Source organism: Tympanuchus pallidicinctus, unplaced genomic scaffold (assembly GCF_026119805.1).
Source record: "Tympanuchus pallidicinctus isolate F22 unplaced genomic scaffold, pur_lepc_1.0 scaffold1, whole genome shotgun sequence".
NCBI lineage: Eukaryota > Metazoa > Chordata > Aves > Galliformes > Phasianidae > Tympanuchus > Tympanuchus pallidicinctus.
This window is the reverse complement of record NW_026294618.1, coordinates 86,030,510-86,043,119: the sequence shown is the minus strand read 5'-3', so window position 1 is coordinate 86,043,119 and position 12,610 is coordinate 86,030,510. Positions and strand designations below refer to the sequence as shown.

Sequence of the window (12,610 nt, the reverse complement as noted above, 5' to 3'; positions counted from 1 at the left end):
CATTTTGATTTAGATTTAAAATTTATCTTAGCTCTTTAATTTGCATGTCTAAAATGTTACATGCTGTCCGTTCAGAAAGTTATGTAAATTCAACTAGCACTTACTGTGCCTGTGTTGTGTGTGTGTGTGTTGTTCCAAGCCTTTACAAGCTCACTTCTCATAAATAGTTGTATCAGAATCGTTTTTGCAACCCTCTGCTTACTACTACTTTCATTTGTGCTCCTTTCATGTATAAACTTGCCATGTGATTAATATGATTTTGTTTGTTTGTTTCAACAGAGGGAGAATATATCAAGATGTTCATGCGGGGTCGACCAATCACAATGTTCATTCCTTCTGATGTAGAAAACTATGATGATATTAGGACTGAGCTGCCTCCTGAAAAGTTAAAACTGGAGTGGGTGTATCCTTGATATCAGTAGCTATCTCTTGGTGGCTTGTTTGATTTTATTGTCTTGCCTTGTCTTTCTTCTTCATTATGTAGCCTTGTCTTCAATGGAGGAAGATATTTAAAAACAAACAAACAAAAAAGCAATAGCAAAACAGTTAAAGCAGTTTGTCAGTACTTCAGAATACATTTTTAAGTTGCAGAAACAGAAAACCTTTACTTTTTACTGTTGAAACCAAGTGCAGTTTATTTTTAGGAAGAATATTGCCTTTGGAGAACTCCTGAGTTTCAAAATTCCTCCCCTATATTCTCTATAAGATAGACTGTATTCAGGAACACAGTTATTTTTTATTTTGTGTACGTAACTGGAGATTTTAGATCTACAGAAGCTCTTGAATAAGATCCAAGATTTCTCATAGCCCCTGTCTATGGGAAATGATTGCAGTAGCCATCTGCCCAAATTTTTTTGCACTAATTTTGTTTCAACTCTGAATTGAAGGGATTCATTTACTGGGGAGAGCGGTGTACTTTATGTAAATAATTTTTTCTGAGGAGATGAGTAGCTATGTGGCTGACAACAATTCTTCAGGCTTAGTAAATCTGGAGCTCATAACAAATGCTTCTGCACACATTTGGGCCTTCTTTCATATCTTCCCATCTCTACAGAATCTTCTGATAAGGTTTGATTGTATAATTAAGCTTTTTAGTCCTTCTGTAAAAGAACATGTCTAGACAGCACTTGAGTTGATGTAATAATCTGAAGCTTGATCCTTCTGATCTTGCTGAAAGCAATAAGATTTTTAGAAATATTGATGATGCACTATCTTATGTCAGGAGATGTGTACAGAGAGGAGCTCTCTCAGCATATCCCATAGCAACTAAGACATGCATCTTTTTTAACTATTCTTTCTTAGTCATTTTAGTAAAGATGATTTCCCTATTATTTTCCTGCTTTTATTGGGGGAAGCTAATGATACTGGATACTCAGTTATGAAGAGCAATTGTGGAGTCCATTCAACTTTGCAGAAAGATTGTAAAAGCTTAGAACATAAAGGAGGAATTTAGGTTTACTAGTCTGATTAGAAAGAAAACTGAGCTCTTACTCAGTCTTTATGAAGCTGTGGTGCCCTGCCTTTCCTAGTGTCACCGCTCCTCGGTGCTGATGCTGGCACTAATATGACCATGGAATGAATTGAGTCAGTTGCTGATCTGGCTGAAATGCAATCTTTTTTGTGGAGTTAACTTTCAGCTGGATCAACTCATTAATTTGATTTGTTCCATAAACACACAAGGAGCACAACCAGCACACTGGAGGAAGATCCGACATACTTTTTCAGCAGCAGCAAGAAGTTTGGACTGATGAAAGCTGATCATGAAATCATACCATCAGCTAAGTATGTGCAAATCCCAGTGTGGAAATGCTTATTCAGTGTCCAAGGACCTCAATTTCAGGTTAAACCAGTTCTCTGCTGAGGGCTAATTAAAGTGAAATATATCTTGTGTAAACAAAATGCCCACGTGTTTTTACAGTCTGTTTAAGAAAATATAGTCCTAAATGAGACGGGTATGTTTCTGTTTGTAGAATATCTTTTAGATATGATGCTGAAGAAAACAATGAGGAGAAAGCTGGGAAGTTTTTTAAGCAATAATATTGATTTGTATGATGTTGAACAAAATTGGCATTCGGTTCTTGAGACACAAAGTTATAGCTGCAAATCTTGTAGTCATGCAAAGGCTGATACGTCTGCAAGCCAGCCATAAAATTCAAATATAATTGCAGACTGAAGCCTGTGAACTTGATGAACAATACATGGGACAGTGATTCACAGGGTATTTTAGTGATGCCAGTTTTTTGCAACTGAAACATTTGATTTGCAATCAAGTGTTCGATAGTTCAATCTGTATACTTTGTTTTAAACACCTTTTATTTCTCCAGCAGTTACCTTCTGGATGGTTGTTTACAATCATGCTTGCCTTTTATATTACCTTTCTGTAGCATGCCATTTACAGGCTAAATGATGAACTGTGAGAATAAACATCTTCCAGGCAAGAAGAGAGGGAAAAAGTTTTGAGGTAGGGTAGGGCTTTTGGTGTTTGCTTGTTGTTGTTTTGGGGAGTAGGAATATTTTCAACAAATGATTGCCAGAACTATAGGTTCAGTAGAAAACACCCTGCTGTTCTTTGCCCTGCCCTGTCACTTGGAAAAGAACTAAGTGACTTGGCAGGATAAAGTAGTTCATGGGGAAATCTGAGCTCTTGAGTGTGTCTGCTTCTTGAGTGATTTCATTTTAATTTAGTTTGGACATCCCTGCTTTATGATACAGTCTTGCTTCAATTCAGAATTGTTTAAGGAATCTCTGGAATTCCTAATAATAGGAGAATGGGCTGATATAGTAGCTGCTGAGATCACCATTAGTGTTACTAATGAGTGACAGTGACTTTTCAACTTCCTTCTCCCAGTGTAAAGTTACTCAGTTCCTGGAGGGAATTTCTGACTCCTTTTTGTAAGCTTATTTTTAGCACTGGTGCTTTTCTTTGTAAGAATAATTCAAGTCAGCAGTAACAATGCTATTAAATTCTATTGTTCAATGAGATCACTTCATGGTACCATGACTATTCTTATCCACTTCAAAACAAGCAAACAAAAAAACAATAAAATCTGTGTAGTACATCATTTTTTATGGCAAAACAGTTCTTGTGATTGGTGAGAAGCCTTCACAATATTAAGATGGTTATCTCTGAATTTCCCTGGTTGGAACATCAGCCTCACTGAAAGATAAACATTGAAATTTAGTATAAGTTAAGCATCAAATTTGTGGCTATTTTTGTTGTTTTTGTTTGTTTGTTTGTTTGTTTTCTGTAGAGAAAGGGCAATTATTATATTAATACACCTCTGCTACTTTGTTCTGAGAGTTTGGTGACAGGAAGACATTCTGTGGAGCAGCAACACTTCCTGTTTTGAGGAAAGTAAAAATTTCTCTCGCAAAACAGGTAATGGCTTTGCATGCCCTTAAAAATGCTGCCACTGTTTGGTACTGTAATTTGTACAGGGATTGAAGGAAAGGAATGGGCTGAGAAAACAATTTTTTTATTTTTACAGCCTTGGTGAATACTGAAGCTCAGTAGTGGATGCCAAAATATTTAGCCATAGCTTTGCATGTTAAACTGCTACAAAAGGATGAATGTTCAAAGATGTCAGTCTCAATAAATCCTTGCCATTGCAGTCCTTGCTATATTCAGGAGATGAACACAATCTGCCTTTCTTCTTTGAGATGGCATTTAGACTAGTGTTCTCTGTGTTTCTGTATAGAAATAATATTTTCATTGGCTTATAGCCCATCATTTCTGAAAGTTTACTTTGTTTTGTTTTGCTTTTGTAAAGGGCCATTCTAGAGTTTCTTTTTGTTCCACTGATGTTTAAATGTGGAAAAATTGGTGAGAAGTTAAATGGTGATAAAGAAGAATCAGAAGCATCCTTTCTTCTCATCTCACCATTCTGTTACATCAGTATTTCTCCTGATATCATTTGTTAAAGAAAACAGTGAATAATTTCATTTTCAGAGTCACTGTATTATTCTACTACATGGGAATCTGTTTCCATTTCCTTGATCTTAAGGCACTTAATTGAAGACTGAATGCATTATCCCTCTTCAAACCATGGTTTAGTTACAGTATTTAATGATTTTGTTTAATTTTGCAAGTGATATAGTGGCATAGTATTACTGTAGTTTAATAAGACTACATAAGAGGAAATAACTTTATTTGCTGGTAGCATGCAGGGGGTTTTTTGGGAGTGGAGGGTGACATCGAGAGGGGTGTGGTGGTATTTTTGGTAGAAAGGTAGCCCTTGTCTGAGAATAACAGAGGCCAGGCTGTCAAGTGGGGAGATATTAGTTTAGATGCTCCAAAATTTGGCCTACTGTGCCTGCTTTTAATAAGAGACGGCTAGCTTGAGCCATTCAAATTTCTCCATGTTGGTCTTTGACTTTGTCCTTTCTTTCTGATTATCCAAGAGCTTGGAATCCTTCAGCTAAAGTTGCATGTTTTTTCTTTCTTGTTGCAGATGTAGTTGGTGCTGAATTGGGAACCTCTGTCTTGTGTGTTGTGCAGGAGGACATAACAGGAAAGTTTGATGGTTTTTTGTTTGTTTTTTACAATTAAGGTCTCAGAGCTACTACTGCAGTCTGAGTGATGATTTTAATAGTACTTAATGACTGTGGGACTTGAAAAACAAGTAGACCACCACATTAATAGTCTAAATGGAGAAAGTTGCACCAGTTTCAAAGTAATAACAAGTTATAGTAAAATTTGATCGTGGCTAACCAAGTCTGGATTGTAGTGCTTAAAAACTCTGAATGTTGTAGAGGCAGGAAAGTAATGCAGGCTTTTTAGAAAAATCATCCGTTTTATGTATATTGGGTTGTTTAGGGTAGACTATTTTTTACTATCAGTTCCTTTCAAGATTTATTTGCTTGAAAAATACTCTAAAGCATTCTAAAACACTATTTCCTGAACTTGGCAGCTGCTGTGCCAAAGTTTGCATTTTTCTGAAGGAATTTTCACATGCTTGTTTTGAAAAGCCAAGCAGAGCCAACGTACTGGTCCCCAGCATGGAGGTGCCCAACTCTACTGCTGTTAAAGGTGTTAAGCTTGGATAGTGACATCCTGCTGCTACCTCATGAAAATTCACATTGAGAATTTCTGTAAGGTGACGCAGTTACATTTTGTTTTACCCCAGTGCCTTACATTTTCACATCAATGATTATCACTTTTTAATAGTGATCGCTTTTCTGAAGTCTTGATTCTTTTTAATATATTTTTTTATTTTAATATTTTTTTTTAATTTTAGTATATTTTTAAACTGTTACTAAAATTGTGCTGTAGTTTCAGAGGAAAACAAAAATGGCACTTTGTGACATAAGAGATCCCCAGGAAACATCCTTTCTACGGTTGTTGTTTCTTATTTTTATGTGATATACAATGATTATAAAACCTTGACTTAAAAAATATGCATATAGATATGGATACCGTGGAAGAGATTGTAGAGCCAATGTTTACCTCCTTCCTACCGGAGAAATTGTATATTTCATAGCATCAGTTGTGGTACTATTTAATTATGAAGAGAGAACTCAACGACACTACCTGGGTCATACAGACTGCGTTAAATGGTTAGTATAAAACATTTGTTTGTACGTGTGTCATAATTCAGTAAGGCGTTATTTTAATTCTTTTACTGTATCTGTGATCTCATTAATATCATCATAATTGTAGTTATTCTTTTGTTTCATTTGTCTCAGTAGATTTCACTGTAGTGAACACTATACAATTGAACAGAGCTAGAGTATTCCACACTAGCTTAGTGTTTCTGGCTTAAATTTAAAACCAGATATGTAGACAATCTAGAAGTGCCAGATTAGAGATAGAGTATCTGAATAAGTTGTTCTAAATACATACTCCAAGAATTATAAACTGGCATCAACCAAATTTTTAGATCAAGCAGCTAAAGGCAATATGGCAATTTGTAGACTTAAGGAGAATTAGAAAATCAAATGGAAGACAGATGATAATTTTCTCTTTTTTGAATAGTGCCCCATCCAAGTATTTAGACCATCTGAGGTAAGAGAAAGACACTTGCAAACAAAACATAAAAGCAGGAAAATTGAAGCCAATGTCGTTGTTGATGCAAATGTAGTTAGTTGGTCACTTCACAACATTAGTCTGAAAAGTAGTAGAGAGCTTTGATTTGAATGGTATATCCTTACTATACCTGAGAGGAAGAAAGGAGTTGCTGTCGAAACCTCTTTTCTTCTAGCCTGCTTTCATAACTGTAATTGCTTCCTGTGGGAAGAATGCCACCAGACTTGTGTTATTTACATTCTTTCAGAAACTTAGACTGAATTTTAAACATTTTGGTGTCTACCATCCTTACTTATTAATTCCCCCACCTACTGTTCCGTCTTGCCTGTTGTCTTAGTTTCCTCACCTTCATAATTTTAAAGAGGAAGCAAATGACAAGGCTAGTAAAAAAATAAGCAGGAGTAAGAGGATGTGGACTTGGAAATTATTGTATCTGTTTGTTTTTGTTTTGTTTTGTTTTTTTTTACATTACCTTCAAAGCAAAAGCAGATTTTGACTTACACTGAGAGTGTACCACATTGGAGATTTTCATTAGAGACAGTAGTCCTTAACTCCTGGGTGCATGTACCCTTGTCCATCCTCCTAGCTGTTTTTTGGATAGCACAAACCTGTGCTATCCGAAGCTTTGGCATATGAAGTATGCTGTAGTGCTTATAAAAATGGCAGGTAACTATATCTAGGAAGTTCAACATGAGACAATGTGTATTTTGTTACAGTAGACTCCCAGTATAGTGCAAAACTGAGATTTATTTCTCTGAGCACATGTGGAGGTGGCTCTTGTGGCACTCCTGGTTGTATGCCAGCAGCCATTACAAAAGCCTGATTAACACAAGATTTTGCAGTATTATATGTGACAAAATAGTCTGACAAAGAAAATTTTCAAGCTGTCTCATTAAAAGTGGGATCTAGGATCACAAATGACTTCATGGGCTTCTGTTGAAAAATAAAAATTAAAAAAAAAAAAAGAGAGAAAAAAAGAAAAAAACCTCTCAGTTCTGAAGGCTGATGACAGCAAAAGCAAGTCATATTTCTGTCTGTCTTAGTCTTGCAGTTCATCCAGACAAAATTAGAATTGCAACAGGACAGTTAGCTGGAGTGGATAAAGATGGAAGGGTAAGTAATAGAGCTGTTGAGCAGTAGTGTCTTGTTTTGAAAATCAGGGAAAATTGTTTTGTTTTTCTTTTTAATTTCATGATCACCTTCTGTTTGCAGTTTTTCTTATGCACTGCATTTAGTGAGATATTTTGCTATTTCCAAACTTAACAGTATATATTTCTAGTGATAGGTATTACCATATAGACACTCAGCCATACATCAAAAAGAGTAGAGGCTCATAGTATTCAATCTGTGACATGGAAAAATCATATTTAATCCTGCAAGCAACTGTGAGCCTTGTAATTGTTTTGTAAGGCTACATCACTTGTTACATCTCTTTCAATGACTCTTCTCCCAGAGGAAAATAAACCCCGATTCGGTGGGTCCATGTGCTCATAAGGCTTCATGGGAAGGGAAACCAACTTTGGGAATCTGTTGAAAGTGCGTCAAGCTTTGCTAGAAAGCTTGCTCAGTTAAGGACAAGCATAGTTAAAAGTTCTTGTCCGCGGTGAGCTAAGTTGAATAATGAGATTATCTTCACAAAGGTTATAAAGAAAATAACACAGATGCCTTGAAACATAGAAACACTTTAAGTACATCCCTTACTCAAATGTTCAACATCTTTTTTTTTTTTTTTTTTTTTGAGAAATCTCTGTGGGCATTGTATAGATATTGTTGTAATTTCCACTGAACTTTTGCTTAACTATGTGGTTTTTTCTGTTTTGGTTTGTCTTTTTTTTATGGTGAATGCTGTCCCTAAGCCAATTCCTACTTATTTTGTAGTTGTTTTGGATTTATGATGCTAACCTGTTTTGGGGTAGTAGTTAGATGAAATATACCTTTGGAGGTTTTCCTTGAGTGATTGGTTATAATTAGGTGACTCAGTACAACTAGGGTTGTGTTTTTCAATATTACTTTCTGCATACTTTTATGTTTTAAAAAATATGTTATAAAAAATATGTTTTCAGTTGTGCAAGCTGTTTAAGTCTGGGGTTTGAAATTCAAGACAGCTCTTCCATTATTTGTTCAATGTTCAAACTGCATTATGTTCACAAGTACCAAATGCCCACATGATATCTGTAGCTCCCACGCAGTGGGCAGAAGCTGTCTCAATTCTTGTCTCTTGAGGTTCAAGACACAGTCCAACAGCAGCATTGACACAACTCATTTCACCCCAGTTTGCTGCTTGGATAGCATGTCATAACCTGATGGCTTCATTGGATGCTTTTGCTGTCGATGACACTGTTTGTCCCATTGCTTTTGCACAGCCCTTGCAGCCCCATGTTAGAGTGTGGGACTCAGTGAGCCTGGTGACACTGCAGGTTATCGGCCTGGGGACTTTCGAGCGTGGAGTTGGGTGCTTGGATTTTTCAAAAGCGGTAAGACAGATGCTGCTATTGGGGTATATAACTGATTTGTCTGATCCTTCTGAATGTGACTGCCTTGCTGACCTGCTTTGGTATTAAAAGCGTGTTAGTAAAGTCTCAGTGTACTCTATAAAAACAGCTGACGAGCGAGGTGAAAAACAGAAATTGCAGTTGTACAGTTGTGGCAACAAACAAGCTCTGTGAATAAATAGAAGGCACAGAAATACCTTGGCTGGAAATTGAAACCTGTACTGGGCTTGGTGATGGGGTGGGACAAGACGGAGCTTTTATTTGTTTGGATGTTAAAAACAAGCATGTTACTGATCTTCATGGACATGTTTTAGTGGGCTCTGATGGAAAGGGTAGCTTGGCTGCTTGCACTGCTGTAATAGGATTTTATCCATGAACAGGAAATTAAAAAAAAATAAATAAATCAATTTGTTCTTCGTAATTTTACATAGAATAATACAAATCTTATGTGTTGTTACTGTGCCCACAAAATTTATCAGAATAGTAAGAAATGAAAATGTGTTGTGTTGTTTGTCACTGATAAAATTCTCATTTCCAATTTGCTGCTGAGGTTTTTTTTTCTGTGTACAATACATGTATTTTAATCTTTAAGCTGCCTTCGCTTTTTTACCAAATCACTAGGAGGTATCAACCTCCTGAAAATCCACGCTGCTATTCTTGCAGCAACAGAGAATTGTTGTTTAAAACAAAACAAACACACACACACGCACACACACAAAAAAAGACAAAAAAAAAAAAAAAAAAAAAAAAACACCATGAAAAAACCCAAACCCAGCGGTATTTTGCTTACACAGAATCACAGAACAGATTAAATGGTAAGAGACCTCTCCTGATTGCCTTATCCAGGGCAAGCTGTGTAGGACTGTGGAGGACCAGTTGAGTTTTGAGCATCTTCAGATACCTGTTGAAAAATAAATGCTTATGCTCTCTTGCTGCTATTTCTGAATATTTCTGAACATCAAAACATTGCTCAGTTAGTTATTCTTTGTCTGTTATGAAATATAAAAAAAAAAACAGCCTATTTTATAAGTAAGGTATAACATAAAATTATGTAAGAAGAAAACTGTAATTTCTAATTCCTATCACTGTAACAAACCAGGAGCCTTTTAACTTTAAGGCAAATAAATGCATGTGCCACCATTCAATTAAAAGAAGAAGAAAAATGAAAATAAAAATAAAAACCCAACAATCTAACGAATTTGGAATGTTAGCTTTCATTAAACTGAAAAAGTGAATGTGAAGTACCTAGAGCTCTGCTTTTATCACATAATCCCCCTAACCCACACAAAAGCAGTTGCCAATGCTCTCTCAAGGGTTTTTTCCACTTAACTGGAATGTGTTTGCGTAGTACTGCTCATGATAGCATTAGTATTGGGGAATAAAAATTTCAGCCACCTCTGTTTTATAATTTGTTAGAGAACATGGTCTGAACTGCACTAATGAACTTTAAAATAAACAAGGCATCCTCCAAATCTTTCTACACATGTGCTTGAAGCAGCTGGCTTGTGCAAGTATGAGCCGTTTCAGTTTTTATCTACAGTATTTAACACTGTAGATGTGACATTTTTCTGCTCCTGTAATCACCATTTTGTTTTGAAAGTGTTATCTTGCTTCATTCAGTTTTACCAACTACATAACGAAGCTGGTCAGTACTTAATGTCTGTGAGGAAAAAGATGAGGTGCTTTCTGAATGTTAATACTGCAAAGTTGTGTTTGTGATGGTCACCGTTAAGAAAGAAAACCACATTGGAACTGTGTGTTCTGAGACTTGAGAAAAAACAATCTATTTGCAGAATAGAAAAAGGGAGAAACATTTATGCTACTAGAATGATAATTAAATATATTTATTTAGAAAATTTAAAAAAAGAAGAACGGGGAGGGAAAGATTTGGCAAGATACTCTAAAGCTTTCCTAGAATGTATTTTGAAACATGTTGATTTGTTGTGAGATTATGGAAAAATATTTCTTACCTGTAAGCAAAAAGGAGATACCAGATACACTATCATATAATTCCTTACAAAGGGCTTGCTTGATTTATATTTCTACTCCTGTGGTTTTTAAATGTTACTGCTATGCCTTGTTTCTGAATATGGTTTGATAATTCTTTGCCGTTTTCTTTTAGGATTCTGGTACTCATTTGTGTGTAATTGATGACTCTAATGAACATATGCTCACTGTATGGGATTGGCTGAAAAAATCAAAAGTAGCAGAAATAAAGGTAAATATAACACAGATGCCTATTCTGAAGTACAAATGCTTTTATTCTCAAAAATACAATAATTTTGTGAGACACAAATTTGATCTTAATTAGAATACTGCTGGGTTTTATAAGGGCACAAAAGAAATGTGTTCTTAACTTGTACATTGGAAAAGTTTTGAATATTGGAACACATAATTAAATTTTACTCTTATCCAAGGGCTAATCTAAATAAAGCACTCCTCTAGTCTTTTCTTAATTAAAAAGTAATAATAGTTCCTGGGAACTTTGAAGGACCTGAAGTGATGATTCTGTGTATAATTCTTTATATTAAAATATATGTATATTTTATTTTCATTTTTCTCTGAATTAGGTTGCAGACATAGATTTGTTGGGTAGATACACTTCTGTAGATTGCAATTTGTTCTGCTTTCCTGATTCCCTTGCTGAATTTCTGGTTGATGAGAAGTTTTGGTGTGAAGCTAATTCCACTGGCAACACCCAATCCAGTAACAACTTGCTGCAGAACTCCCAGTTTTAAGACATCTTGCTTGCAACAAGCAAACAGATAAATATAGATGTGGAACTGAGTTTTGGTTTGTTTTTTTAAAATTTATTTTAGTCATGAATCAGTGTGTGAAATACTCTATAAGCAAACATTTCTATGTGATTACAAACCTGCAAATTCAAAAATCAGGTCTTGGGGTTCCATTTTCCCTAAATCATGTGTACCGATAGTAACTATGCACTGTTCTATAAGAGTTAATGTAATTAAACGTCAGCTTTTGTTTTTATTTTAATTCCTTGCAGATATTAAATATCCAGCTATTAGGCACATTCTGTAGATTTCCTTTCCCATTTTATTGATATTGCGTTCTGACTACTTTTACCTTTACCCTTCAGTCCTTAGTGCTTCAGAACTGGCTAGCAAACAAATCAGCCATGACAGCTTCAGTTATTCATGTTTAGGACTTTATCTTAGAATATCTTGAGCACCTCACCAACAGCTGGGTTCAGTGTGAGCAGAGAGTTTCCTCCCTTGAGCTAAATGCATTCATAAACAACAAATTAAATTTAAGAAGATTGTTCTCCTCAGGTGAGCCAAAAATATTGGAGTGGGATGAGGCCAAGCTACAGTTCTTGCCTGGGTGCTGACTCAGCAACACTTAAGTATACTCTTTTAAGGCATGTGCTTAAATACCATAGAAGTAAAAGGGCATAAATGAATTTATGTAAGTGTTATGCAGAATGATTGCCTCCAGAAAATTACCTCAAATTAAGGTTTGTAGAGTTTACTTTATAAGTCAGAAAAATGACCAGTCAGTTTGTTTGTAAAATTCATTGGTAGGGATATAATATTCGCTGAGGTGTTAATTATTCAGTAGAAGTATATGCGACCAGTAAAACTACAAAGGATGTACAGTATGTTTCAGAGCTTTGAATTGAGCAGGCTTCTTTTTGACTCTCTTTTATGGAGAGAGAAAGAATGCAGAGGAATTTTTATAGAATTTCAGAAAGAGAATAATGTATATAATCCTGGTATGCTACGGTTGCCTGAGTTATTTTTATCACGGTTTTGTTACTCAGAAAAGTCTGTGCAGAAACTAAAACGTGTTTTTGTATTTCACTCAGTTCCCGTGGCAAAATTCTTAGCTATGCTAAAAAGCAAAGTTCTTCTGATTTGGAAAGTGAATATAAAGCACAGACTTTTTTACTGAGATTTGATTTTAAAAAACAACAAGCTAAAAAACAAGTATGAAGAGATGATACGAAAAGGATTTGTGCAGTCATTCAGCCAACCAGTTTAGGAGGGAATTTACAGATTCATTCATATATAGAACAACCTGTGTAGCTCCTCCTATCTATGTTCTGAAACCTAGGATTTTATATGAGTTT

General features: G+C 35.5%; 1 protein-coding gene across 6 annotated transcripts in view; it reads left to right on the top strand.

Annotated features, from left to right (window-relative positions):
* The window catches only part of EML4 (EMAP like 4), a 153,961-nt gene that overhangs the window by 115,556 nt on the left and 25,795 nt on the right, over positions 1-12,610 (top strand). For all 6 annotated transcript variants that reach the window (XM_052683519.1, XM_052683424.1, XM_052683166.1 and 3 more), the window contains 5 exons: positions 280-403; positions 5,407-5,556; positions 7,069-7,138; positions 8,389-8,499; positions 10,640-10,735. In XM_052683519.1, coding sequence (XP_052539479.1) covers positions 280-403; positions 5,407-5,556; positions 7,069-7,138; positions 8,389-8,499; positions 10,640-10,735 — 551 coding nt within the window. The remainder of the gene's footprint in view (positions 1-279; positions 404-5,406; positions 5,557-7,068; positions 7,139-8,388; positions 8,500-10,639; positions 10,736-12,610) is intronic.